Source organism: Strix uralensis, chromosome 25 (genome assembly GCF_047716275.1).
Source record: "Strix uralensis isolate ZFMK-TIS-50842 chromosome 25, bStrUra1, whole genome shotgun sequence".
Lineage (NCBI taxonomy): Eukaryota > Metazoa > Chordata > Aves > Strigiformes > Strigidae > Strix > Strix uralensis.
In genome coordinates this window covers 7,062,204-7,089,794 of record NC_133996.1, presented here as the reverse complement: position 1 = coordinate 7,089,794, position 27,591 = coordinate 7,062,204, and the positions used below count along the sequence as shown (strand labels likewise).

Below are 27,591 nucleotides of genomic sequence, written 5' to 3'. Positions count from 1 at the left end.
ATCCACCGCCGTGTCTTGGCTGCGCCGCGGCCCCGCTCCGCGCCGCTCCGCGCCCATCCGCGCTGCACTGCGGGGCCGCCGCCACTCGCATGCTGCCCCCGCCGCGCTCCCTCCCACGCGTGGGGCGCCGGCCCGGGCCGCGCCGGCACCGACCGAGCCGGGATCAACCGAGCCGGGACCAACCGAGCCGGGATCAACCGAGCCGAGCCCAACCGAGCCGCGCCGGTACCAGCCGGGCCGGGCCGTCGAGGGAACCGCCCGGCAGCGGCCGGAGGATGTAGGAGCCGGCAGCGGGGTAAGAGCGGCGGGGCGGGGGCGCGGGGGGGGGTGCGGGGGTGCGGGGGGGTCGGGGTTGGTCCTGGGCGGGCGGGGGGCCCCGGTCCCGGGGGATCCGCGGTGCCCGCGGTAGGGGGAGGGGGGGTGTGGGGGTGTGCATGTGGGGGGTGCCGTGCAGGACAGGCCCCCCCCGGGGGATGGGACGTGTCGCCCCCCCGGGGACCCATCCATCGCCGCCGAGCGGGTGCTGGGGGGGGGGGAAGCCGGGGGAAGCTGGCAAGATGGCTGGGGGCATCTCCCCGGCCCCGCGGGGCTCCGCTCAGGATCCCCCCGCGGTGCGGGAGAAGGGGTGCGGGGGTCCCCCACCTCCTGCTGCGTGAGGCTTTGGGGAGGGGGCTTGAAGCTCTGAGCCCCTCCAGCCTCTCCCCAAAAGGCGACGCCGGCCATCCCGGCTCTCTCCCGCTGCAGAGAGCTCGGGCCAGGGCTGGGCAGGCCCAGGACCCCTCCCCAGCCCGGTGATCTCCCCTCTCAGCCGGCTGTGAGGCGGGGGGGTGGGTGCTGGGTGCGGGAGCCGTGTCCCGGCCGGGCCGGTGCGGGTGCTGGGCTGCCGGCGGGTGCTGGGAGCTGCTGCAGAGCCTGAGCCGAGCCGTGGCTCTCACCGTGCACCCAGGCTCCGGGGTACAGCGCAGCCTCGCAGGCGAGAGGGGGAGTTTTTCGGGGCCCCAGGTCTGGGTGTCTGTCTCCTCTCGTCGCCTTCCTGGTTGGGTTGTGTCGGGGGAGCCAGGCTGGTCCCTCAAACCTGCAGAGCGAGTTGGTGCTGGGACCGCTCGTCTCTCGCCGTCCCGTGACATCCAGCCCTGCGTGTCACCTCCCTCGTGGGGCTCAGGGCCACGCTGCCTGCAGTGGGTCCCTGCCTGCTCCCCGGGCCAGGCGCGACGCCCCGAGGGGACAGAGCTGGGTGTCTGGGTGCCGGCTGCCCCCGGGGGAGTCCGGGCTGGGAGCCAGTGGCCTCCCTTGGTGTAAATCGGGGCAGGATCTGGCCAGCAGCGCAGATTCTCCTTTGGGAAGCAGATGTCGTTTCCCATCTCTCTCGGTTCCTCGCCTCCGCGCTCCCGGTGTCCCCCCGCGTGTGGCCGTGGCTCCCAATCCTCGAAGACCCCGTCTGCTGTGGGATGGAGCGGGGGGACGGCCCCCGAGAGACAGGCATGGCCACGCGGGGAGGCTGGCAGGAGGCACGTCAGCCCTTTTGAAGCGTTATTCCAACGCCGGCAGGGCCGAGAGGGAAAAAAATAATCTGAACAAGTGACCGTGGAACATCTGAGGTGGGGGGGCCCCTCTCGGCTCTGGGGGCGGCGAGGGTTTAGGCGCGGGGCGGTGCAGGCGTGAGCCGTGTTTGGGGCCGCCTTGGGCGTTGTTACCCCGCTGAGCCTGGGCACCAGGACCGGCTCCAGGCATCCCTGCTGCGGGGAATGGGGTGACACAACCGGGGCGTCCCCATCCAGCCTGGGCGAGTTGATGCTGAGCCCTTGGTGCCCAAATCTCCCTCCCAAGTGCCCGGGCTTGTGCGGTGTGGGCTGGAGGAGCAGCCCCCGGCCCTCGCGCTGGGCCTGGCCCCCAGCAGCTGGGGCAAGGCACGGGGAGGGAGCGGTGGGGAGCCCAGGCTGGGGGTGCCTGGGGGGGCCCTTCCTTCAGCTTCCCCATCGCTGGCTCAGAGGCAGAGCCACGCTGGGACCTGCGGGACACAGAGCCCATGCAGGAGCCCCGAGGCTGGTGGCTGCGCTGGTGCGTGAGGCTCCGTGGGTCCGCCCTGTGCGCCAGGGCAGGATCGGGCCCCGCGCTGGGGTCTCGTGCCCAGGTAGTGCTGCTGCGGCGGGGGCTGGGGCTCCAGATCCAGGTTTTGCAGACGCTCGTGTCTCTCTGACAAGCTGATCAGAAACCCTGGATCCCACCCAGCCAGAAATTTGGATCTGGAGCCAAAGGTGACTCTTGGCCCTTATTACCATCGCGGGCGAAGCTAAAATCTGGATCTGAGCGGCGAGGCGAGGAGCCTGGATCCGGCTCAGGAGCTGAACGTGTGGCTTTTGCTCCTTCTGCCCATCAAATTGGATTTCCTGAAATAGCCTGTTGAAGACCAGAGCCCGGCAGGGACCGAATAACAGGTCACCAGGGGTGTGGAAGCCCCACCACGATCCTGGCTGCCTGCTTCAAGACGTTGGCAGCCAGCAATAATAGTAATATACGGTGCCATCGCCGGGAGAGCGCAGCGCTGGAGAGCTAAGAATAGCAGGCGAGACGTGCCGGCAGCCGGGGGACCGGCGGGGAGGGCCGGGGGTGCACGGCTGGATGTGTCCTGGGGGACATCCCAGTGCTGGGGTGGATGGAGGTGGGGGAGGACACCCCCTCGCAGCGGGGGAGGACATCCCCGCGGTGCGGGTGGCGCGGGACACAGCAGGTGCCAGCGGAAGGCAAGGGGACGGGGACATGCAGAGTGGTGCCCGGTGCTGCTGGCCCTGCGTAGAGCCCTTCAGCTTGGCCTCGGGGCTCGGCCATCCTCGAGAGCCACCTGTGCTGCCAAAGTGGCCTCAGGATGGTGGCCCTCTTGGTGGCCTGGTGATGCCTAGTCCCTCTATGAGCAGCAGCATGGGGTAGCCACCCTAGGAGCCAAGGAGGGGGCCAGGCTCTGAGCTCAGCACCCCACACTCGTCAGGCAGGATTGAGCCCCTTCTGCTCCCCCTGCCCAGCACCCAGCAGCTTGTCAGCATCAGCCATGGGGGAATGGATTGGGCATGACCACCACGGGCGTCCGGGCCGAGCCACGGGCAGGCCGGGCTGCTCTCTGCCAGCCACGGCAGCGGCACGTGGCAGCCGAGCAAGCGCCCATCAGATTAAGGAGAATTAATTTGTACTTTCCCGGCTTCCGCGGGGCCGGGGGTGCTGCGGGCACCCGGTGGCCCCCTCCTGCGAGCAGCTGTGCTCCCGCAGCTCCCGTGTCCGCGCCTCCACAACCTGCCCTCAATCCTAATCAGATTTCCCATGTGTGTCCCCCCCCAGCTCACTCCTCCCCAAATGCTGGAGCAGGAAGGAGCCATGACATGGTTTCTAATCAGCTTCTGAATTCAGATTTCTCTTGGCTGTCGCCGGAGGAGGCTTTTCACAGCCTTTGTCTGGTGCTGCCCGAGCAGGGTGCTGCTCTGCGGTTCCCCTCGAAGCTGGCACCCCGGGGAGCGAGTGGCTCAGCGCTGGATGCGGAGGCAGCCGGGAGACCCTACAGAAACACAACGCCGGGCACTCTCAGGAGCATCCCGGGCACCCACAGGTGCTGCCAGGCGCGGCCGGGTGGGACCCAAGGCGGGGGCAGCCGGCGGGCACCAGGGTGCTGCACGGTGCAGCGGTGCTGTGCCGGTGTTGCCAGCTGCTCCTTGGCAAGCTGCCGTTTTCCTGGGGCTCCTCCTGCGTTTGCTCCTGCGGGGCCGGGTGGCGGGTGTGGGAGCTGGGCACTGTGCCCTGCGTGCCCGTCCTGGCGCGGCTCCGCTGCGGCCGGTGCGTCGCTGGGTTTGGCTCCTTCCCCGGCAGCCGGACCTTGTCGGCAGCGAGTTGTGGCTCCGAGCGAAGCCAGGGGATGCAAACACATCCCAGCGCTGCCAAGCCCCAATTAATAGCCTGTGAATCACGGTGCCGTTGGAAGAGCAGATGTTTGTGGCGCGGTTGCCAGCGCTCGGTGTTCCGCCGAGGGTCTGTTTGGCCTTAAACCAGCAGCTTCGGGCGGCAGGCGGTGGCCGGAGCCTCGCTGCCTGCCTGGCCCTCTCCTGCAGCGGGGCCGGGAGCCGTTTGGGCTGGGAATTAGCTGAAGTTTTTGGTGGGCAGAGCGGAGCGGGAGAACAGCCTGTCTGTGGGCGTGTGGGGGTGCCGCTTCGGAGCCGGAGGACTGCGAAAGCTGCAGGTACCGAATCCCGGCGGGGGACCTGCCGGTGTCCCGTCCCCGGTGCTGCAGCCTCAGCTCGAGGCACCCCCCATCTCCCCAAGGGGCTGGAGGGGCTGCGGTGGCACTGGGGGCCCCAGGCCCCTCGGTTTGGGGATGACGAACTGGTTGTTACTGGGGAAATGTTGTGTGTCTTGGATGGGGCTGTCCCTGCCGCGGCCGTTCAGCTTGGCCAGGGTGGTGTCCCCCGCCGGCGGGTCGGGCCGAGACCCCTATGGCGGTTGATGGACCCCAGGTCGGTGCCATCGGGCCGAGGGATCATCTCGGTGTTTCATGTCGTGACATGTCACGCGGCTGCTCCGAGCTCCCCCCGGGCCCTCGGGGTGGGGGGGGACTTGGGGACAACCCCATGCCGGGGGAGCCATGGAGGGTGCTGGGGTGTGGGTGTGCGGGGGCGAGGGCTGCGCGTGGGTGCCTGCGGGGTGCAGAGGGGTGGGGGTGGGCGTGGGGATGCTGCGGGTGGGAGCGGCAGGGGGTGCGGGGTGCCCAGCGCTTTGGCGGGGCAGGAGCAGCCGTGTGTCTGTCCAGGCGTGCGGGGCTGTGTGTCTGTCTGAGTGTGGGGGGTTGTGTGTCCGTCTGGGTGTGGGGGGTTGTGTGTCTGTCCCGGTGCGTGGGGCTGTCTGTCTGGCTGGCTGTGGGGGGCTGTTGTGTCCATCTGGGTGAACAGTGCTGTGTGTCTGTCCAGGCGTGAGTGGCTGTGTGTCCGTCCGGGCATGCAGGGCTGTGTCTGTCCAGGTGTGCATGGCTGTGTGTCCGTCTGTCCGTGTGGTGGGACTGTGTGTCCATCCAGGCACGTGGGGCTGTGTCCATCCAGGCGTGGGGGGCCGTGTGTCCATCCAGGCGTGCAGGACTGTGCATCCGTCCGTCCGTCCGTGCGCGGCGATGCAGCGGGGCGGTGCGTGCGGGTTGGCGGCGCGTGGGCGAGCGGGTGCCGCGGGCGTGGGCAGCCCCTTTCCCCGGGGGGTGCGTGGCTGCGCGCGGGGGTGGCTGGAGCGCGCCGGGGAGCGCGCGGGGGTGTGTCCCCAGCGTGTGCGGGGGCGACGGCTCCGCCACCGCTGCTCTCGCCGCCTGGAAGGTGCCGGTGTCGGCCCGAGGCGCTGGGAGCGTGGCCACCGCCGTGGGCCGTGGGTGGCCGTGACCCCGGGGACACCTTGGGCTGGGCCGGTGGCCGCTCGCTGCGCGGCCTGGCCACGGCATGGGCAGTCCGCAGGGATTTCGCAGGAAGAGAGCGAATCCAGCCGCCACACCGCTTCCGTCCTCCGGCTCCTGCCGAGCCCAGGCGGGCAACTTCGTGGCTTAGCGGCGGGGTGAGTGGGGGCTGCGGGCGGGAAGGGAGTGGTGCAGGGGGGTCCACGCCTCGCAGAGCCCCTCTCCCCGGAGAGCCCCGCTTTGTGCCCAGCGGTGCCGGTGCAGCCTCGTCCCCCCAGCCTGGGCAGAGTGGGAGCCCCCCAGGCAGCTTGCACCCCCACAGAGCCACTCCTAACCCTTTCCTGGCCGAGTCCTCCTCCCCGGCAGCCGCCTTCTCGTCTCGGTGTGCACCGTATGGCTCCCGGCCAGCCCTCGCCCAGACAAGCCTCAGCACAGCCTTGGAGCTTGCCGGGCTGGGATGGGGAGCTCCCAGCCCAAAGATCTTTCCTCCCTTTCCCTTCAGCCCTAGGCTGGGGTTGGGGGCTGCCTGCGCTGGGGCTGCGCACGCCGGGAGTCGCAGCCCGGGCTGTGCCTGAGCTGAGCTCACCCTTGGGGACACGGTGTGCTCACCCTTGGGGACACGGTGCTCTCAGTGCGGGTGTTGGGTGAGGGAGCTGAGACCCCGTTGCTCCTGGCCCAGCTCCTCACGGGGCCATGCCACGCTGGCTGTCCCCGAGCCGTGCCACACTGGGGTCCGTGGCCAGTGATGGGAGCAAGGAGGGAGCGGGCTGGGTGCAGGGGACGTGCTCAGAGCCAGGGGGATGTGCTGGCCTTGTGCAAGCCCCCCCTCGGGTGGGGGTTTGTTGGCCTGCCCGTTGTGTTCCGGCGAGCAGAGTCCCAGGGTGGCCGGGCTGAGCATGTCCCGGCAGTGTGGGGCACAGGGCAGGGCTCTGTGTGTGAGGGACAGGGTCCCTCGGCGGTGGCTGTGTGTTGGCCCGCGGATGGAGCTGGGGAGCCCCGGCTCTGCCCACCTGCCAGACGGCCCCGCTGCCGGGGAGCGGCGCAGCCGGTGTCGACATCTGTGCTTCGAGCCCTGCCTGTCTTCAGTTCGCTCCTTGGCACAGTCACGGTGGCAGTCGGGTCCCTCCATACCGCTCCAGGGCTTTCCCCCACCACCTTGCCTCTCCATGAGACAAACCTGTATTCTCCAGTGTGTTTTCTTGGAGGGGAAACTGAGGCAGGAGGGAGGGAAGTAGCAGAGCCCTCTCCCAATCCCTGTCATCCTCAGGCTCGATCCCACGCCTCACCCTGGGTTGTTTTTTCCTGCCAAGCCATGCCAAGAGCCGGGGGGGCAGCAAGGGCGTCCCGGGACACGGCTCCCGGCTGCATCTGCCTGGGGCTCTGGAGCCGCCCAGATCCTCCCGCCGCCGCCTGGCGCGTCCCTGGCCTCGGGCTGCTGGAGGAGCTGGCGGCGGGGCCATGGCGCGGCTGCTGCGTGGTGGTGGTGGTGGTGGTGGCGGTGGCCACGGTGGCCGTGGTGACTGTAGTGGCCATGGCAGTGGCTGTGGTGGCGGTGGTGGCCATGGCGGCTGTGGCTGTGGTGGTGGCTGTGGTGGTGGTGGTGGCCGTGGTGGCTCTGGTGGCCGTGGTGGTGGCTGTGGTGGCCATGGCAGTGGCTGTGGCAGTGGCCATGGCAGTGGCTGCAGTGATGGCAGTGGCCATGGTGGTGGCTGTAGTAGCCATGGAAGTGGCCATGGTGGTGGCCGTGGCAATGGCTGCAGTGGCAGCGGTGGCCGTAGTGGCCGTGGCAGTGGCCGTGGTGGTGGTGGCCAGCGCTGTCCGCAGTGCTGACCACCTCGGCACTGCATGGCCGATGGGCGCTCTGGGACTGGGGGTCCCTTGGGGACATCCCGGCCTGCCCTTGGCCTTTGATGTGTGGCAGCTCCAGACAGGGCTGGCGGGACGGGTGGCCAAGCCACGGCCGTGCCCGCTGCTGCTGGCCCTGCTGCTGGCCCCGCCGCGCAGGTCGGACGGGGACGGAGTACCACGAGTCGGGCTGCAGAGCTGGGCAGGGCCGAGTAGGGCGCCTGGGGACATGGGCCACCAGGGCTCCATCATGCCCCGCCGGGTTTGGGGCAGCCAGAGAGGCGCTGGCGGCTCTGCCCGGCACAGCCGGGTGGGCGCACGGTGGCCGGTGCGGTGGGCCCAGGGCCACGCTGCTGCCTGGGGACACTGCGCCCACCCTCGTCCCCCGGAGCCGTGTCCCCAACCACGGTGCCGGTGTCAGCGCTCCCAGAACAAAATGTCAAACCATGCAAATGAGGCTGCGGGAGCGGTTGATTGAAGGGCCCTGCCCCGCCTCGGAGTTGCAATCAAATATGCAAATGGCTCCCGAGGAGGCTAGTGAAGGCTATTAATAGCGGGGGATGAGGCTGTGAGGCAGCATGGTGTTCCTTGAGAGGATGGGGCTGGGGGCTGAGCTGGCTCTGCTTGTCCCTCTGTCCTGCGTGTGCCACCCGGGCAGGCACCCACCTCTGCCAACACCCCGGCTGGGGTGGTGGGTCCCTGCGGGGACCCCAGGCATCTCCTTGGCCACTGAGCCCCATTGCGGGGCAGGGGCTGCCCGTGTGCCCGTGCGTCCTGTGCCAGCGGTGCAGCTCTCCGTGCCCAACAGCCGGGAAACCCGTCCAGGAAATCGCATTCGTGTAAAACGCCAGGCTGAGGTTTCCCCCTTGGGGAGTCTAACCTTGACCAAGGAGGAACTGGGGACCCGGGGGGGACCCGGGCGCTGCTGGGGGGGTTTACTGTGGCTCGGTCTTGGGGGGGAGCTCAGCCCGAAGCAGGCGTCCCCATTCCGGTGTAGGGAAGGAGAAGGGGCTCCTCCCAGCCCCCCATCCTTCACTCTCCGCTCTCATCTCCCCTTCTCTCTCCTGGTTTCCCTCCGTTGCCGTCGAGGCAGAGGACGTCCCTCTCCTCCCACCTCCAGTGCGAGGAGGCGGGTTCCCACCGTGGGGCTGGCGGGGACTGTGCTGTCCCCAGTGTCCCCTGCCGGCGTGGGGGGCTCGGTGTGCTTGGGGCCCCGCCGCAGCCCCTCTGCCCCGTCTCACGGGTTTTGGGAGCCGGGAATCACCTGACCTTTTCTGAAAATTGTGGAAGGCTGGAGACAACAGTAACTAATTATTTAAAATCTGAAACTGGAATAATTAGCCCAATTAACAGTCTCAGGTGACATCTTCTTCCATTCTGATAACGGCCTGAGGAAGAGGGAAATTAATTAACCCATCAGCCTGACGTTTGTGGGTCACCACCAGCTCCTCATGCCCGTCCAGGCGGGAGCAGGGGTGGTTTGGGGGTGCCCGTCCCGCTTGGTGCAAGGGCTCTGTGCTTTTTGGGGGTCTCGGTGCAGGGAGGGGGGCTGCAGGTGAGCCCAGGCGCCAGCCTGGGCCGGGGGCTGGCGGGCGGGGGGGAGGGTGCCGTGGTGTGAGGCCGGGGTGATGGGCAGGGGGACGGGGCTGGGTGTCCCCCAGGAGCGCTACCAGCGCGGGTTCGTTAGCGAGGCGGCAGCTGTAGGCCTTTAAGGTTGCTGTGGTAACCGTGGTGCTCGTTACCGGGAGGAGCCTTCTGCTTCCCAGGCAGGGCCCCCCCATCACTGTGGGAGGGGGACCCCCGTCCTGGGACCACAGAGACCCCCATGTCCGGGGAGGGACACGGCGAGGACACACGCAGGCGGGTGGTGTTGGGTGTGCAGGTCCCCGCGGGCCAGGCCCCCTCCCACCTCCCCTCCAGCATGGACCCCCCCGGCCCCAGCTTGTCCTGGGCATGGCTGGTGGTGCCAGGCAGGGCTGGACACGCATGGACACGCATGGACACGCATGGACATGCATGGACACACCTGCATCCCTGCACAGTGCGGGGTGCCAGCGTGCACACCTCCACGGGTGCCCCCGCACCCCCCCGCCAGGATGGGGTCCTTGCACCTCCTCCGCCATCACGGGAGCGTTCACATGTACCATCCCACGACCCAGCCTGGCACCGGAGGTGCCCGCTGCCTGCCCTCCCCGCCACGGCGCGGCACGGGGCCCACGGGGTGCAGAACGTGCCGAGGCGGAGCCCCCGCCCGCAGCCCCGCGGCGACTCGGTGAGGCCTCGGTGCTGCTCTCAGCTCTTGGAGTTTTAATGAGGTAAATTGTATAAAAAGCTCCGTTTGCCCTAAATGCCCAGCCCGGCGTGAAGCTGCTGCGGCGCAGCCTGGGCCCACCGCGGGAGCCGGGCAGGGGGCTGCGGGCCTGGGCACACGCCGGGCTGGGCACGTGGCACGAGGAGGAGGAGGAGGACGAAGGCGTTTTAGCACATTTGGAATCATTTCCCTCCTCCCTCCCCAAGTTTACAGCTTACCTCAGCGGCTTATCAGCCTCCAATCTCATTAAATCAGGCAAATTGTAGCATCTGATATTTTATGGAGATTAAGGTGTGCGCCCAGACTCTATAATTATCGGCAAAGATGTATTTACAATACCTTGTTGCTAGTAAACAAAAAATAACTTCAGATCAAAGCGCTTTTACAGGGAAATAAATCTGCCGATAGAGCCCCGCTGCGGCGCGCGGCACGGAGCCGTCGGCGCTGCCCGAGGCGGGTGGGCACGGCGGGGGGACGCGGGGCAGGCGGCTCGGGGATGTCCCTGCTCCCACGTGCCAGGGCAATCCCCAGCCTGGTGCCTTGGGGGTCTCCCTTGCTGGCATCTCCCATGGGTGCCTGGTGGCACCCACCCCTCCAGCTGCGGCTCTGCTGGGGATTTCCACCCCGGAGACTTCCCCGCTGGCACCGGACTGGGATTTATTGGCACAAGGGTGTGAGCGGCGGCGGTAGCGCCTCGCCCCTCGGTTTTTCACCGCGGTGGGAGCGCTGCGGATTACCGATGCGGTGACTCTGGTTTATTGCTGCCTGAAGTGGATTTATCTGCGCGGCGGGGCCCGGGCTCGCTGCGGGTGTAAATCACCGCAGCACGGCTGGCGTGAGCCCGGGCACTGTGGCTACCTCCCACTGGGCCAGGGCGTTCTGGCCTCCCCGGGGGTTTTCGTGGCCGGGCTCCCCACGGGGCCGTACGCTGCACGCCCCAGCTCGGCCGCCCGGCAGCGGGCACGGCCGTCCCTTCGCCGTCTCACTCTCCTGCCTGTTGAAACGAGAATAAAATGGTGATAATGCCGCAGACGTCCTCTGGAAAGGGCTCTGAGGCAGATGAAAAGCCCTACTTAAGAGTGAGGCCATTATTATTAATAACTTGGAGCAAGGCTGTAAATTCAGCCGACACAGCTATTACGGGAAATGAACCTGCTCCCGTGCTGGATCCAAGGCTGCCCAGGCGTGGGATGGGCATGGGGACGGGGATGGGGACAGGAGAGCGGGGCTGGATGGCCGTGTGGCTACTGGCTGGGTCGTGTCTGCAGCCATTGGGGCAGCATGGCCAGAGGGGGCAAAACCTGGCAGACACCGGCTCCCTCTGGGCTCACTGAAACGATTTCTTGGCTTTTCTGGGAAGGTCGAAGAGGTGAGGGAGGGGACCTGGAGCACATGAGGTTTGCAACAAGGCTGAGACCTGGCTGAAGCTCAGCACAGGGGTGAGGCAGGCTGCGAGGAGCGTGGTCAGGGCTGGGTGCAGGGAGAGGGGCCGCAGCCGGCACGGGGCTGAGCTGGGCAGGTCCCGCCATGACCGTCCTGGTGCAGGCTGGCTGTGCCCATCCGGGGAGCAGCTGCGGGAATACTACACCTCGGCAAAGGTTACATTAAAATAAAAATATCCCGGTGCCGTTCGTCACCCGGCGCCTGCAGCCAGGTCAGCAAAAGGCGAGGAGCTGCCGCGGCTCCCGCTCCATCGGGATAACTTCACCTCTGGCATTGACACCCCATGAACGGCGCAGCCGGGGCACCCACTGGTGCCACCACGCTGCGGCTGGGGGGCTGCGGATACCCAGGGTGGCAGAGTGGGGTGTGGGGCTGGGCAGGGGGTCCTGCGGGGTGTGGGGTACCACGGGGTGCCGGGGCTGCAGCCACGGGCTCGTGGTGCTGCCTGCGCCCGGCTCGGGAGCTTCTGCGGAGGAACGAGCTTTGATATAAATATCTTTTTGCTCAGCACACGACCTACTTTCCAGACAATGCCATTAGCCTCCCGGCTCCCTCATTCATCTTCTGCCGTCCTCCCCCAGCCCGCCCCGCGGTGGCACCCGCGCTGGCACAACGCGCCCGGCCATGGTGTGGTGAGGGGGGACAGGTGCCTGGCTCGGTGGCACCGTGGGGACCCCCATGTTGGGGCTCAGGGACAGCTGGCAGACCTGTCCCCACGGCTGGCGGGGGGGCTCTTGCTGCCTGGCCCCTGCTCTGGCCTTGTGAGGGGTGGCCCCGTCCCCTTTGGAGTTTCTCCACCCCATCCCAGTGGGTGCTCAGCTCCATCATCCCTTCCCGCCGCCTCCAGCCCCGTTCCCTGGCACAAGCTGTGCCCTGGCTGGCGAACGGCCTCATCCAGGGACATCCTCGTCCAGGGACAGCCTTGCTGGGGACATCCTCTTCAGGGCAGGGGGAAGCATGGCGGAGTGGGCAGCAGCCAAGCGTCAGCTCTGGGCTGGCCCATGAGCCATGTGCAGGGGCCAGGGACCCTCCTGAGCTCCCCTGGAGCATCCCTGGCACTGGGGCCACACACGTGGTTCAGCTGGGGTGGGATTAGGGGCAGGTTGGCCAGAGGGTGCCCGGTCCCACTGGCATGGGGCTGCCTGGCCCCCCTGACCCCCAGTGACAGCCCTGGCATTGGTTTTCCCCCTCCAAGAGCTGGAAATGCCTTGCCAGGGGGCAGGGCAGCTGCTGGGCCCACCGCCCGCACACCTCCATGTGCCCCCGGGGCTGAGCCCCCGCTCCTCCCCTGCAGCTAAAATTAAATATTCAATTTGTATTGCTGGTAAATCCTGTAAATCTCTTTTATCTCTAAGCTCTTGTAGCAGGAATATCGGTGGTGTAATCTCCGCAGGGGCGCCCATCCCACTGCCCTTCGCAGCTCCCCAGCTTGGACCGTGCTCCTGTTTCCCCACATCTCCCTGTGGGATGCTTCGGAGGCTGGTGAAGGAGCAGAATCCCGGTGCCCACGGCGGAGCACCCCACGGCAGAGCACCCCACGGCAGAGCACCCCATGGCAGAGCACCCTGCAGCACCCACCCTGCCCATGCTGCCCACCGTGATGGTGATGCCACCAGAGTGACCCCCATCCCCGCCGTGCCCCCAGCTCACCAGCCATGTACCTCCGATCTCTCTGCCCCTGCACTGGGCCCGTGCTAAGAGCATTGTGCAGAATTATGTATTTAAATATTTAGGTTTTCATCATCTTTGCAAATTAAGCCCATCCATTAAAGCAGCCGTTCAGGTCCTCCGCTGGTGAGCTGGGCTGAGCCATGCCCCGGGCTCACTGTGCCTGTCCCAGCCTGGAGTGGCCCCGGGGGTGGGATGCAGCCTGGAAACGGGGTGCGGTGGCCCAGAGCATCCCTGTGGACGCAGGGACCGAGGGCTCCACTTCCTCGCCATTCCCAGGGCCTGTCTGCTGGAAAACCCCTGCGGCCCCGCTGCAGGACGAGCCGTGGGACGGGAGGGTGTTGCAGAGGGAACCGGTTGGGATGGGTGTTATTTGAGGTTGGAGCGGAGGGTGCTGGGGAAATCAGGGTGTGGAGAAACGCCGGGGGCAGGTCAGAGCTTGGGGCCTCGATGGGGATGGGGATGGGCAGGGATCATCGCCGCTGCCACGCTCAGCGTGAACGCCGTGCTGCCCCGAGCTCACCAAAGCGGCTTTGGAGTGATCCCCGGCTTAAGTCATTACAGCGTGTGGCCGGGGAGATAAGTGGCTTTTTAAGCCCGGGCAGCGCAGCCCGTCCTGCCCAGGGAGCGTGCGGGCGGGGAGGGTGAGAGGCACAGCTGCGGGGTGCGTGAGGAAACGGGGTTCAGCCGACACCACTGCCGGACAGGGGCCCTGGCCCAGCCGGCAGCGCCTGGGGGGGCTGCCATGGCCCCCACACACCTGGAAAGAGTGGGGACGGGGATGCCCAGGGCCCACCACCCACCTGGGGCTCTGCTGGGCACTGGTGCCCTGTGGGGACATGGGCAGAGCCCCCAGGGTGAGTGTGGCATGGGGGGGATGCCCCTGCTCATCTCCCTTTGCTGCAGGTCTCGTGTCAGCTCTCCATCCCGTCGGGCTCCCCGGGGTCACCTGCATGTCCCCCCCGTTCCACCAAGCACTGGAGGGGCACCGGGGGACGGTGCTGGCTGCTGCCCGCCCCAGGCAGCGCGGGCAGATGTCGAGTGTGTCCGTGGGAGGGAAGCTGTCCATGGGCATAACTGGTGATGGGCGCTCATCTGTGCGGCGCAGCGCCCGTGAACCCTGCGCCAGGTGCTGTGGGTTGGGGTCCCTGCGGCCCTGCCCACCCTGGGGGTCCCTCTAGGGTGGTCTCCCCACTCAGTGGGGCCCGTTCCTGCCACTTTTCCCACCTCTGGCACTCGCCCCCCCCATGTGCCATGTCCTGGCTCCTGTGGACAGTCTGGACATCGCCGCGGGCCAAGGGGCCGGTGCTGCCTGTGCCTTGGGGCAGCTCACCCCTGCCCACACCCGCCCGGGGATGCCCCTTCCCCGTGCCACCTCCTTCCTTCTCAGCCAACTCTGTGGGTGCTGGCTGCCGGCCCCGGCTGCTCCCCGCTTCAGCAGGGCTTTTGAAGCAGCAACTCTTCTGCCAGGATCCGCGTTCAGGCTCCGCAGGGATGGAGCACCAGGCTCCCTTCTCCGCTGGCTTTGCCCCAGCAGCTCCGGGATGCTCTGGCTCCCTCACAGGCCCCGGCATGGGGAGCATGGCTCTTGCCCCGGCAGAATCGGCTCTGGGGATCGGGGTGTCTGGACGGGTGGTGCTGGGCTGTTGGGGGGTCCCGCTCCCCCCACAACGGCGGTCAGAGGCACCTGGGTTGCGGCGGGGAGTCCCGGCGCTGGCGGCCGTGCCGGGATCCCTGGCAGCTGGGGCGCGTCGTGGCCGTATTTCCTCGCTCTGCTCCAGGAGTAATTGCTCAGATGGGGACTTGGGGCAACTCCCATCCCTCTCCCGGCATGGTAATGAGTCAAGAAGACTCAAAGACAAATGGCTCATTAAGAAGCAGTGCTGCATTGCAGGATTTTTCATCCCACCAACCGCTGCATCAGCAGAGGCAGCACCTCTCACGCTCGCTCTCCCCAGCCCTGGAGAAGGAGCTGTCAGGCAGCCGGGGCTGGTGCCAAAATTAATCATGTACTTAATAACCTGCCCCCCCCCCGTCGAGCGGCCTGTCCTCAGCCTCCAGCGCGTGGAGCCGGGCAGCAGCACTGGCCTCGAGCCCTGCGGCACCGGGGGTTTGGTGCCTGGGAAGAGCCTGTGCTCGGCGAGGAGGGAGGTGCCGGGGCAGGGCTGAGTCAGGGGAGATCCCCCCCAGGATCGGGGTGCCAGGGCCCTCCCCAGCCCGGCGCCGTCGGGGTGTGCTGGGCAGCGCGTTGCCGCCGGCCCCTCTCGGCGGCCTCGGTAAACGCTTTGTGCTCCGCTCACATTTGCCATTCTTCAGCTGGCATTTGACCTTCATGACTTTTTAAAAATCTTGCCTCATCCCTTATTTACAGCAGTACCTGGTTGGTTCCGGCCCCTCACAACCCTCTCTGGGCAGCACCCGCCTGCAGCCCGCTCGGTTTGCTTTCGTTAACAGTAATTGGCCTTGATTTCCTGATGGCATCGACCACGTTTGCTGCGATCTTTGCCTCCTGCTCACTCCCCTTTCCCCTTCCTGCTCCCCTTCCCCTTCCCCTGGCCAGCCCTTACCTCCCGGGGTGACCAACCTCTCCCTAATGACACTCTTCCCTGCCTGACACAACTAATGAACCATCGGTGAGCTGCTTTCAGCTCATTCAACTTTTAAGAAAATAATGACTCGGAGCAGAATTATGCACTAAATTGGGCGATCTCTTACTAAGCCCCTCTTTTTTTTTCTAGGCTGAGTAAATTTTACTAATACAGCCTAATAAAATAACAGAGTAATTAGCAATAAAATAAAATGTTTGCTTTCCACAATCCTCTTGCTTACAACGAGTTGGGAAAAAGTAAATAGATTAAAAGCGTGGTGGAAACGACCTGGCGTTATTCCATATCTATTTTCTTCCGGTGACCGTAGATCAAATTTGCTCAGCTCCTAAGTGGGAAGACCACTTGATTTTTTTTTTTTTCCCAGGCTCCAGCTTGCGTGCGGTGCCGGGCGTTCATGCTGTGTGTTTGTTCTCTCCTGCTTTCATCCCCAGCCATAAAGATCCCCAGCAGGACCCGCGCTGGCAAAACCTCGCGCTAATTTGCAAAGCAGAACGGGCCGAGCTCGCACCTCTGCCGGGCTGGCGGCTGGAAAAAATCCCTTTGCTCGCGCCAGAAAGCTGGGGCGGCGGGAGGAGGCTTTGTGGAGCATATGGCCGGATCCGGAGCAAATCAAAGTCGATGGCGAGGCAGCCGCTGGGCCGGCTCGGGCGCCCGCTGGCAGGGAATTGCATAAGAGGATGGGGCAGGGGATGGTTTTGGGGCTAAGCTGGGCAAAACACGTGTCCGCGGCCGTGCGAACCTGGTGCAGGCAGCGCTGCCTACGGGGTGGCCTCGAGGGAGGAGGGAAGGTTGAGCTGCTGAAAAAATACACAGGGAGTTGGGTCAGGCTGGTTTGGGGGAACAACACCCTTGCTGTTCCTCCCTGGGCTTCATCCCCCTTGTGTCACTCCCCCCCAGAGCCTGCTGCCCCCGGGACACCCAGTGTGGAGGAGCTGCCGCCGGCTGGGGCCATGAGGACAGCATCCCCCTGAGCGCCGGGCGGTAAGTGCCACCGGCGGGGACCCCGCCACGCGCTGCCCGCGGCGGGGGCTGCGTGGGAAGGGCGGGGGACTGGGACCCCCCGGGCGTGGGGCCGTCAACCCCAGCTCTTGGGATTTGACCTGGAAACGTTGGAAAACCCCATTTTGCCCTTGCCAGGGTGGTTTGCTGGACCCAGACATTGTGGTGGGGTTTTGCTGTCCTGTCACCTCCCCGACGGTGATCCCGGAGCTGGAGGAAATCTGGGGGGACCCCATGGGTTCCTGGGGGAGTTCAGGCTCCTGCTGCGGCTGCCCCATGTCCCGGCAGCCCTGGGCCTCGGCACGGTGTTGCCTCTGAGGCAGAGATCTCACCGGGAGGCTGCCGGGAAGCAGAACCGCCTCTGCCGAGTGACCCTATGGGAAACGAAGCAGGAGGCTGAATTGCGGCGCGGCCCGCGGCGCCGGGGGCTCTGGGGCCCTCTCGACCCTCGCGAAGGGGAGAGACGCGGTAGGAGCAGACGTCAGAGGGGAGGTGGCAGTGGGGGAATAGCCGGTGGGAGTTTCTCCAGGCTTTGGATGCAATAAAGGCAAGAAGTGAGTTATTTGTAATGGTAATTATGCTCTTCCAGTTTATCCTAGCACATAATTGTGTGGGCGGTAGGTTCCCACTGGTGGTAATTACCCCGGTGTTAAATGGCACAAAATTCAGCCAGGCTGGGCTTTCCCCCCCCACTTTTTGAGTCTGGTTTGGTGGCACAGATCCCCTCCATCCCAACGGCCGCGCAGCACCAGCGGCCTTTGGTGGGACACGGCTCGGGCTCTCGGCCGTGGCTGGCAGCCCCTGCCCTGTGCGGCAGCCTCCTGCCTGCGCTGCCCACCCCGGACGGGGAGCGAGGCGCGGGCTCGGCGGCTTCTCCTGCCCTCTGCACGTGGCCATCCCCGCCGGGACGTGGGGACGGGGACCCCGGGCCGCGGTGCCTGTGCTGAAACCCACAGGATCGCTCCGACACCTTCCCCATCCCTAGGGTGCCCGCGGAGGGACCGGCTGGTCCCTGGCTGGGGCACAGGCGCCTGCGTGGCTTTGGTGGACTGGCACTGGCTGGGACGTGGCATCCTTCCCCCTGGCGTGTCCTCATCCTCTGCCATCGCCCCCGCGGCTGCGGGGGGCTGTGGAAGCGTCGCCGGCGCGGCGGCGGGGCCTGGCTTTGTTTAATTCCTGCACCTGCCGAGCACAAAAGCTCGCCAGGCTCGTGGTGACGGGCTGCTCAGCTATTTTGACTCCTTCTTCCCGCCACAGCAGCAATATTTGGATCAGCTGAGAGCTTCCCTCCCCAAGCAGGAGATGATAGCCCAGCCCACGGCGGCAGAGCCGGGACTGAGAGCCTGTCTGTCCATCCATCCGTCTGTCCATCCATCCGTCCGTCCTGCCGCCGATTGCCGGCTCAATGCCAGGGCAGGGGAGGCAGCCCCCTCCCACACTGCTGTGCTTGTTCCTCATAGCAGCTCTCCCGGGAGGGGAGAGGCATTTCTTTTTTGCAAGAGGCTGCAGCATCCTTCGGTTAAGACGCAGCAATTAGGGAGCCTCGTTAGAGCGGGAGCGTGATGGTGAGGGCGGGGGGAGAGGCGCAGGACCCAGCCTGGAAGCCGGGAAGGAAGGTGGTGGTGGAGGCTGATTAGGGCAGATGAATTCCCCGGGCGCTGCCGCGGCCCCGTCTGCTGCTCGCTGCCGCCACACACGTCACCACCCGCCCCCGTGCCCCTTGGGGGGCTCCTCAGGGAGCGAGTCCCCCCCTCCCCACGTCTATCCCCACTCCCCCCGCAGCCCCAGCCCTCCCGGTGTCCCCCGTTTCCAATCCCCACGTGTCTAACAGTCCCTGTGTCCCACGGTCACCTTTCCCTCTAGCCTGTCCCAGAGATGGGCTGCCCACAGCACCCTGCCCAAATATGATAACAAGAGCATTAACGATGCCTGTTAATTAGCCGAGATACGCTGGAGAATAAGTAATTTCCTCATTTACAGTCATAGCAAAGGCAGAGCCTTTGAGTGACCGTGAGGAAGACAAACCTCCACGGGTGCATGTAGCTCTGGTGTCCCGGCAGCCGCCGTGGGGCTCAGCCTGGCTTGACGCCATCTGTCCGTCCTGCTCCCTGTCTGTCCATCCTGCTCCAGCGTGGGGATGCCCCCCCCTGCAGCACGGCCATCTCCGCTCCCTGGCTCTCCGTCCCTGGGGGCTGCCAGGGCCGTGGGGGCCGGCGGGGCGGCCGATCGTGGGGCTCCATCCACAGTCGGGTGCCACGGCCGGGGCTGCGCGGGGAGGATGGGCTGGATGGAGACATCAGAGCGCGGCCCCCCCCCGCTCCGTGGCAGCTCATTAACGGCTCTGTGAATCGCAACGGCTGAAAAACTCAGCCAGAACCGTTTTCCTAATGGAGAAACACTTCATAATATTTGGTGTCAGAGAAGAAAACAAGTTTCTGATGATGGCAGCGTGTCCTCCCTCACCGTCTGCAGGCCCGGCGCTGCCTGCGTTGCTGCTGGTGCTGCCTTCTCCTTCCCGCTCCCCCCGTAGCGCTGCCCCCGCCAAGTAGCCAAGCCAGGGGTGACCCCGTCCCCCGTCCCCTGTCCCCCTCACCCCATGGAGAGCCAGGTTTCTGGCGCTCCACCTGGGATTTAGAGGGGCTCAGCTGGGGCCAGATCCTGCCCTGGGAGCTTCCCAGCCCCCTCGGTCGGTTCCCGCGGGACAGCCCCAACGTTTCACTGTCGGTGGGGTGCAGAGGGGAGCGTGACGCCATGCCTGTCCCTGTCCCCGCAGATGAGCCCGCAGGGACAACCCTGCAAGATGCCGAGGCTACGGGGTGGGTGCTGACACCATGAAGGGCTACCATGGGGAGCGTAGCCAGGCACAGCCCACCTCCGGCCACCGCTGCCGCTGCATCCCAGAGGACTGCGAGCATCCTGCCAACTACATCCAGCACGGCCCTGAGGGCCGGCCGCCGTACCTCCTCAGCCCCAGCGAGCCGTGTTCCCTGGAGCATCCCTACTGCCCGGTGCGGAGCCCCGGCGCGGCCAGCGAGTGCCCGGGCGGGCCCCTGAGCGAGCCACCCTCCGCCAGCGCCAGCAGCACCTTCCCGAGGATGCACCACGCGCAACAGCCCTACGACTCCTGCGACGAATGCATGGCGACCGCCCACCCCGCCAGCAAGATCAACCGCCTGCCCCCCACGCTGCTGGACCAGTTCGAGAAGCAGCTGCCGCTGCACCACGACGGCTTCCACACGCTGCAGTACCCACGGGCCGGCGGTGCCGAGCCCCGCAGCGAGAGCCCCAGCCGCATCCGCCACCTCGTCCACTCCGTCCAGAAGCTCTTCGCCAAGTCCCACTCCCTGGAGGCGCCGGCCAAGCGGGACTACAACGGTGCCAAGATGGACGGCCGCGGGGACGGCTACCACCACCACCACCACCACCATCACCACCACCACCACCAGTCCCGCCACGGCAAGCGCAGCAAGAGCAAAGACCGCAAGGTGGACTCCCGGCACCGGTCCAAGATGATGGGCTGGTGGAGCTCCGATGACAACCTGGACAGCGACAGCAGCTACATGGTGTCGGGCCGGCACGCCGCCGACCAGGGCACCCAGTACTGCGTGGACGCTCCCGAAAGTGCCTTCAGAGACTTGACCTTGAAGAGTCTAAAGGGCGGCGGGGAAGGAAAATGCCTGGCCTGTGCTGGCATGTCCATGTCTCTGGACGGCCAGACGCTCAAGAGGAGTGCCTGGCACACCATGACCGTCAGCCAGGCCCGTGAAGCCTACCCCAGCGCCGGCGGCACCGAGAAGACCTTGATGCTTCAGGAAGCAAAGGCCAAAGACCGAGCGTACCAGTACTTGCAGGTGAGGGGCCAGGCAGGGCGGGGGGCTGCTGCCGCCCCGGGGACCAGCAAAGCCGTGGGGCGAACTGGGGCTGGGCACCTGGGGTGCCGTGGGGACGCTCCAGCTCAGCTCTGTCTCCTCATTGCCTGCGTGCCGTCCCCTGGGGTCCTGCGCCGGTCCCCACTGTCCCCTCGCTGGCAGCACAAAGCGCCATCTGCCACCTCCTGCCCCGTTCCCACTGGATTTGGGGTCAGACTGGCTCCTTCCTCGTGGCTTTTATCCTGCTTGCGCCTGACTGGGTGCCACCGCCTGCCTCGTCACTGGGCTCCCTTCTAGGTCATCCCCCTTCCAGTTAAAAACTCATTAAATCTTCTCTCCCTTTCCTGGGGGAAGGAGACACGTAGCGGCAATGCCGCGCTGGCCAGGGGCGGGGGGTGGCCGGGACCCCTCTCCACCAGCACTGGAAGCATCAGGGCAGGGTGCCGGCCCCAGCACCCTCCCCAGGGAGCTGGGGGGACACTGTCCCCCTGCCACAGCCTGGTAAGGACCCCATGGTGCTGGCGTCAGCAGCGTGTGGCGGGACCGATGGCTGCTACGTCACCACCCACCCTGCTCCTGGGTCTGTGTGCAGCAGCATCCCGGGGTGTCCCACATTTTGGGAATGGCTCTGCACGGGGAGCTGTGGGTGTTAGGAGGGATCAGCTCCCCTGGATTTAGGGTCTGTCCCTGCAGCTCTGGGGTGCTGTGGGGAGGGCAGGGGAGCCGTGCCAGCACGTGCACCAGCCTCGGGCTGGGTTGGGCCATGCGTGCACGCTGGTCTCGGGCTGGCATGTGCCATGTGGCAGGTGCAGGGTTTAGCTCTGCATCCCGACCGTGGGACCCCGGCCACCGTGTCCTCTCCCACACTTGCCTCCTGCTCCAGGTGCCGCAGGACGAGTGGAGCGGGTACCCAGCGGTGGGCAAGGACGGGGAGATCCCGTGCCGACGGATGCGCAGCGGCAGCTACATCAAGGCCATGGGTGATGAGGACAGCGCCGACTCAGACGCCAGCGCCAAAGTATCACCCAGGGCGGCCACGCGGCGAGACAGCTACCGCCGCTCCTCCAGCGCCGACCAGGCCAGGACCAAGTAAGGGCTGTTGCCTCCTGGCCCTGTCACAGCGCTGTGGGCAGCAGCAGGGCTGTGGGCCGGGGCTCCCTGTCATCATCCTCACTCACAGCTGAACCTTGTCCCTGTGGCGGGTGCCGGGGGGATGTGGATGCGCTGGGCTTTGGGGAGGGACCTGCTGCTGCAGCCCCATGCAGAGGCTGGGGAGAAGAGGCACGTTCAAAAGGAGATGACTGGGATGTGCCCCAGTCCCATGGGTGATGACCTGGCTTCTTGTCCCCAACCCCACTGCCTGGAGCGGGCACGTACCCCTCTGGCGGCCCCGCAGTGCTGGGGGACAGCTCTGTACCCCCAGGACAGCCTTTTGGCGCAGTTAGGAGCAGGGACAGCGGCGGCGGGAGCTTCGCTGCGGCTGCATTTCCAAATGCTCTGCTTGAATGTGTTGCTTTTGGTGCGATCCCTTCTATTCCCACTGTCTCTCATTAGGTTTGCAAGTAGGCACTATTCTGATTCATATATCTGTAACTGTCCCAGCTGCTGCACGCCACCGCGAATGCTCCCACGGGGACAGGGCTACGGGCGCTCCTTCACCACTGGCCAGGTAGGGTCCCACGTCACGGGCAGGTTGGGGCAGGGAGTGGTGGTGGATGTTCCTCTGAGCATCTCCTGCCCCGCTCAGCCCTGGCTCACCACCCCCAGCCTCACCCGCTGCTCTCCCCAGATCAACGACGAGCTCAACCACCAGTTCGAGGCCGTCTGCGAGTCGGTTTTCGGCGAGGTGGAGTCGCAGGCCGTGGAGGCGCTGGACCTGCCCGGCTGCTTCCGCATGCGGAGCCACAGCTACCTGCGGGCCATCCAGGCGGGCTGCTCCCAGGACGACGACTGCCTCTCGCTCTTCTCCATGTCGGCCCCTGCCGGGCCCCCCATCACCAGCAGCATCCTGAAGCCCAGCACTTGTGAGTCCCAGGGGGGTGGCAGGGGCTTGGCCGCGTGAGGGACCCCTGTGTCTCCCTGCCTGGTCACTTGCCAAGGGCTACTGCTGCCCCTCCTCCTGCCCCCGGCCCCGGGTGTGAGTGTCCCGCTCAGGGCACGAGCATCCCGCTCACAGCTCGGCCCTGGCGCAGGCCATGAGCATCCTGCTCGTGGCTCAGCCCTGGTCGGGGGGCTGCTCTGTGCCCCCAGCCCCCATTTGCTGTTCCCTCCTTCCCTCCACCTCTGTCCCCATCTCTGCCCCTTGCTGGGTGCTGCAGCGGTGTGGCCCCCGTGGGTCTGGGGTGGTTTCTGATCCTTTTCTGGGGATAAACCAGCCAAACAGCCCCTCTGAGCTCCCTCCTGGATCTCAGCCAGCTGAGCCCCGTGCTGCGGGAGGAGGTGGGCACCGTTCCCCCGGGGCCCCTTGTTCGTGTCGGGAAATGAGCAAGTGTCTGTGTTTTCACGTGCCTTTTCATCCTGCGCCTCTCCCACAACAGCCTTCAGTTACAGAAAAGCTCCACCTCCCATCCCTCCAGGAACCAAAGCCAAACCCCTCATCTCCGTCACGGCGCAGAGCAGCACCGAGTCCACCCACGAGACCTACCTGCCCACCGAGGTCACCCGCAGCCCCGCTTGGTCCAAAGACACCGCGGCCCGCTGCAACTCGGCCGAGAGCCTGGAGAGCTCCAAGGTGACGGCCGTGGCCCTCGACCTGCCTCCAGTCCAGCCCCGCACTGCTCCCAAGCCCTCCACGCTCATCATCAAGGCTATCCCCGGCCGGGAGGAGCTGAGGAGCTTGGCTCGGCAGCGGAAGTGGCGACCCTCCATCGGCGTCCAGGTGGGCTTCGCTCCTCCCTGCGGGCTCCGAGCCGGCTCTGGGCCTGCCCGAGTGGTGTGGGTGATGCTGAGCCGCCGCGCCGTGTCTTGGGGCCACCCTCCAGCGCTCTCCCTCTGCCCCTCGGCAGGTTGAGGCTATCTCTGACTCGGATACGGAGAGCCGGAGCCAGAGGGAGTTCCACTCCATCGGGGTGCAGGTGGAGGAGGACAAAAGGTACTGCGTGGCCGGGCTGGGCTGAGACCTGACACACTCACTACCTACACCGGGGGATTGAGTCCCCCCAGGGCTCCCTGAGCTCCACATGCCACTGCCCCGCAGAATCTTTTCCCTCTCTCCTCTGACTAAGACCCCCAGAGCTCAGCGCCATCCCCGTCCCGGGCTGGCTGCCCCCACCTGGGGCAGGATCTGACCTTCCCTTCATCCTCACACCTCGCTGTGGCGGCCGGGCTGCCTGGGGAGGGGGCTCCCCTGCTCCTGCCCTGTGCTCAGGCCTCCGCTGGGCTTTGAGCCCGGCCCAGGCACAGATTAAACCTTTGGGCTTTTCTGCAGCCAAACGTGACGTTTTGGCTGAGGTGGGAGCGCTGTGTGCCGGGACCTGCACGGCCCGCGGGAGGGGAGCTCCGGCAACGTGCCCACGCAGCCCCAGTGCACGCTCCTCTCCATCCTCGGTCCAGCGCCGGTAGCCATGGAAACGGGCTAAGAGCAGAGGAGATGAGGGACCAGCGGGTTGTGGCTGCTCAGGGCTGTCCCCGCAGCCCCGGGATCCAGAGCGGCATCCCCAGCCCCATCCTGCCTGAGGGCATCCCTCGCCCTGCCCCTGCCCGCCATGGCACCTGGTGGGGGGTGGGACGGGACAGCAGCTGCGAGGGTCCCCACGCGCTCTCGCTCTCCGCAGGCGAGCGCGCTTCAAGCGCTCCAACAGCGTGACGGCGGGCGTGCAGGCGGACCTGGAGCTGGAGGGCTTCAGCGGCCTGGCCGTGGCCACCGAGGACAAAGCCCTGCAGTTCGGGCGGCCGTTCCAGCGGCACTCCTCCGAGCCCGAGTCCGGCCGGCAGTACGCCGTGTACAAGACGGTGCACACGCAGGGACAGTGGGCGTACCGGGAGGACTACCAGCTGCAGTACGACACGGTGGAGGTGCCCCGGCGGGACGCCTGGATGGAGCGGGGCTCCCGCAGCCTCCCCGACTCCGGCCGTGCCTCCCCCTGCCACCGCGATGGGGAATGGTTCATCAAACTGCTGCAGGCGGAGGTGGAGAAGATGGAGGGTTGGTGCCAGCAGATGGAGAGGGAGGCTGAGGACTATGACCTGCCGGAGGAGAGTGAGTCAGGGGGGTTTGTGGGGTCGGGAGAGACTGGGGCTGCTGTAGAGCTGGGGGGGCACAGCCACGGTCCTGCAGTGCTCCTGCCTTGGGACCACCTTGGAGCATCTCCCCTGCCAAGGCTAAAGAGGTTGGGTGGGGGCAAGAAACACCAGGAAACCCTCTGGGACTAGTGGGGTCTGGAGGAGGGAGGAGGTGCTACATGGGTTGGGGGGGTCTGAGCTGCTCCCCCTGAGGGGGTGCATGTCCCCGGTGCCCAGGGGAGAGGCTCCATGCCCCGCGGGAGCGCTGACTGTCTGTTCTCCCCCCGCCAGTCCTGGAGAAGATCCGGAGCGCTGTGGGCAGTGCCCAGCTCCTCATGTCCCAGAAGGTGCAGCAGTTTTACCGCCTCTGCCAGCAGAACATGGTGGGTGCCAGTTCAGGCGTGACGGGTCGGGGGGTCTCATACCCTCAGTCAGCGGAAAAGGGACTTTGTAATGCCCTGGGGGAGAGCTGGACAGAGACCCTCCCCAGCAGCGTGGGGGTGGGATGGCCACGTGGCCAGCAGAGCTGATGTCCCGCGGGCAGATGTGGATGACACGCTGTCGCTCTGTCCCCACAGGATCCCAACGCGTTCCCCGTACCCACCTTCCAAGACCTGGCCGGCTTCTGGGACCTCCTGCAGCTCTCCATCGAGGATGTCAGCATGAAGTTTGCAGAGCTCCAGCAGCTCAAGGCCAATGGGTGGAAGATTGTGGAGCCCAAGGTAAGGGCAGGGCTCTGCCGCTGGCACTTGTTCCCCCCTGTCACCTCTCCCTCCCTGCCCCTCCCCAAGCACATCTGCACCCAAACCGCTGCTGCCGGGCTGTCGCCAGTAACTGCTTTTAGCAAACACTTGAAAAACAGAGCTGGCAAAAATCAAGGCTAAAGAGGGGGCTGTTCCCCTCCACGGTCTCGCAGCTGGATCACAGGGCGTTTCTGGGCAGCGCTGCCTGCAAAGGGCCGGGCAGGGGCTTTGTGGGCACCTTCATGCCCCTGCAGACGGACAAAGGGACGCCCAGCCCTGCCCTGCAACTCGGTGTAGGGCGGGAGGGTCCGTGGGGCCATCTCGCCGTGGCTTTGGCACCTACAGCAGCACCATGCGTGGAGCTGCCCATCCCACACACCCACCGGGACGCCCGTTCCCGGGGAGTCCCAGCCCTGTGCCCACCCTGAAGCCGCCGTTGTCTCTGCAGGAGGAGAAGAAGGTGCCTCCCCCGATACCAAAGAAGCCGCCGCGCTCCAAGGTGCACCCGGTGAAGGAGCGCTCCCTGGACTCGGTGGACCGGCAGCGGCAGGAGGCCCGCAAGCGGCTCCTGGCAGCCAAACGAGCTGCCTCCTTCCGCCAGAGCTCGGCCACCGAGAGCGCGGACAGCATCGAGATCTACATCCCCGAGGCACAGACCCGGCTGTGACCGCAGCCTCCGCTTTTCTACCCGGACTGGACGGCGCGGCCGTAGCTCACTGTGACGGGGGGCCGCGGGGACACCCTGGGGCAGCTCTTGGCCCCACTCACAGCTTCTCTCTTTTCTATCTTAGACCTTTCGTGGATCCGACGGCGGGTGAACGCAAGCCCGGTTCTGCCCCGTCCCGTTGCCCCCCCCGCCCGCATGCCCCTGCCAGCCTCTCCTGGGGTCCGGGGCTCTCCCTCCCTCTGCCCTCCCTGGGGCCGTGTCCCAGCTCTCTGTCCCCTTCCCACCCCCCCTCAGCCCTTCCGCACCCCCCACCCACCCCGAGCCTGCGTCCCAACCGAAAGAGAGGTGACCCTCAGCCCCCACGGGCTGGTGGAGGGGAGGGGGCTGCAGGCAGGCCCCCTCCGCCTTTCTGTACTCAGTGCAATCCCCAGCGTGTGGCGGGGACGGGCCCCCCGGCCCCTGCCCACCCAGAGCCCCCCCAGCCCCGCTCCCCGGCCCTGCCGGCATGAGGCTTTGGGACGTGGTGGGGACAAGGGTCTCCCCTGCGCTGCCCCTCTGGCTCGCGGGCCATGGGGGACCCAGGGCTCCTTCCCCTCTATACATATATAAATATAACCTGAGGAATAAACCAGAAACTACACGTGACCAGCGCCGTGTTCTGGCTGGTGGGACAGACCAGAGCAGCAGAAACTCCCAGTCACGGCGAGCCGCCCCGCTTCCCTCGCACAGAGCATCGCGACGCGCTTCTCCCCTTCCCGCTCAGCCCCCCTTCCCCATCAGTCCGTCCCTCCATCCGTCCGTCCTTCCCTCCCGCCAGCCTGGAGTCTGGGAGCACCTCTGCAGTGTGGCACTAGCCGGGGATGGGGGATACAGTCCCCCCGTGCCCCGCCGCCGGCGGGAGCTGTTTCCCTGGTGTGCGAGCGAGGGGGGTAGCGGTGGGGAGACCTGCCCGCAGCCCCTTGGCACCCGCAGTGCCGGGGACCCCCGTGGCTCTGCCCCACGCCAGGCTTGGTGCTGGGGGGTGAGCCGGGAGCGTGGTCATGGCCAACAGCTGCCCCTTGAGTGCGGGGCTGCTCGAGATCACCCTGGGGGGTCACCCCTTCCCCCCCGAGCTCCTGGTGCCCTGCAGGGCCAAGGGACACCCTGGGATGCTGCTGAACACAGACCCAGGAGCAGGGTGGGGGGTCCCCAAAGGTCCCCTCCAGGGCATAGCAGTGTGGCAGGGTGGGAGGCTGCATCTTCCCCATCCCCAGTCCCTCTCCAAGCATCCTGTCCCCCCTCAGTGTCCCTTTTGGTGGCATAAGGGGGGAGGACCCCATCCCCGTCCCCCACCTGCCACGCCAGCAGCTCCACGCAGCATCACCAGTGACCCCCGCCAGGTAGGGCCAGTGGGTGCCGGGTAGCTCCCAAAATCTGGGGCCAAACCTCACCCTGGGCCCTCGGGCAGGACGGCGGGATCAGAGGCAGCTGGGGGGGGCCCAAGCTCGCACCCCCCATGTAGCAGGGGGGGCCAGGGCCGAGCAGGGGGCCGCCTCGCTGGGGGTCCCTCGCTCCAGGGGGTCTGTCGGTGCTAAACACCTCCGGGACGGCAGCGCCCACTCAGCCACCCAAAGCCCTTTCCCACCCCACTGTCCCCCACACCCCGGATTTAGGGATGTGCCTGGGAAGGGCCCCCCAGCCCCCACCCCGGCCAGCGCCGTGCAGTGACCGTGACACGTGGCTCCCTTTTTATTGTAACGAACCGCCGCAATTAATAAAGATGACTTTGGTTACTCCGGGCCAGCAGCCACCTCCCCGTGGGGACGCGGCCGG

The 27,591-nt window shown here is 66.5% G+C and overlaps 1 protein-coding gene across 6 annotated transcripts; it reads left to right on the top strand.

Annotated features, from left to right (window-relative positions):
• The first annotated feature begins 54 nt into the window (after positions 1-54).
• Positions 55-27,557, top strand: DLGAP3 (DLG associated protein 3). 6 transcript variants are annotated; one of them, XM_074894434.1, is made up of 12 exons: positions 55-295; positions 16,178-16,261; positions 19,053-20,130; positions 21,032-21,237; positions 21,751-21,817; positions 21,938-22,172; positions 22,686-23,026; positions 23,154-23,239; positions 23,922-24,346; positions 24,661-24,752; positions 24,948-25,091; positions 25,561-27,557. In XM_074894434.1, the coding sequence occupies exons 3-12, from the start codon at positions 19,111-19,113 to the stop codon at positions 25,777-25,779; spliced, it is 2,835 nt and encodes a 944-aa protein (XP_074750535.1). In that variant the 5' UTR covers positions 55-295; positions 16,178-16,261; positions 19,053-19,110; the 3' UTR covers positions 25,780-27,557. The 6 variants fall into 6 exon arrangements, with proteins under 6 accessions (XP_074750535.1, XP_074750530.1, XP_074750533.1 ...); XM_074894429.1 differs by having other exon boundaries at positions 21,703-21,817; XM_074894431.1 differs by lacking the exon at positions 55-295 and adding an exon at positions 4,102-4,216 and having other exon boundaries at positions 21,703-21,817.
• The last annotated feature ends 34 nt before the right edge of the window (positions 27,558-27,591 follow it).

What these genes read in the sequence shown, in the direction of transcription:
- DLGAP3 (XM_074894429.1), top strand. Translation starts at nt 19,111, where the DNA reads ATGAAGGGCTACCATGGGGAGCGTAGCCAGGCACAGCCCACCTCCGGC. An exon ending in GACCCTCCATCGGCGTCCAG is followed by an intron (nt 23,027 to 23,153) that starts GTGGGCTTCGCT and finishes GCCCCTCGGCAG; the next exon opens with GTTGAGGCTATCTCTGACTC. An exon ending in CTATGACCTGCCGGAGGAGA is followed by an intron (nt 24,347 to 24,660) that starts GTGAGTCAGGGG and finishes TCCCCCCGCCAG; the next exon opens with TCCTGGAGAAGATCCGGAGC.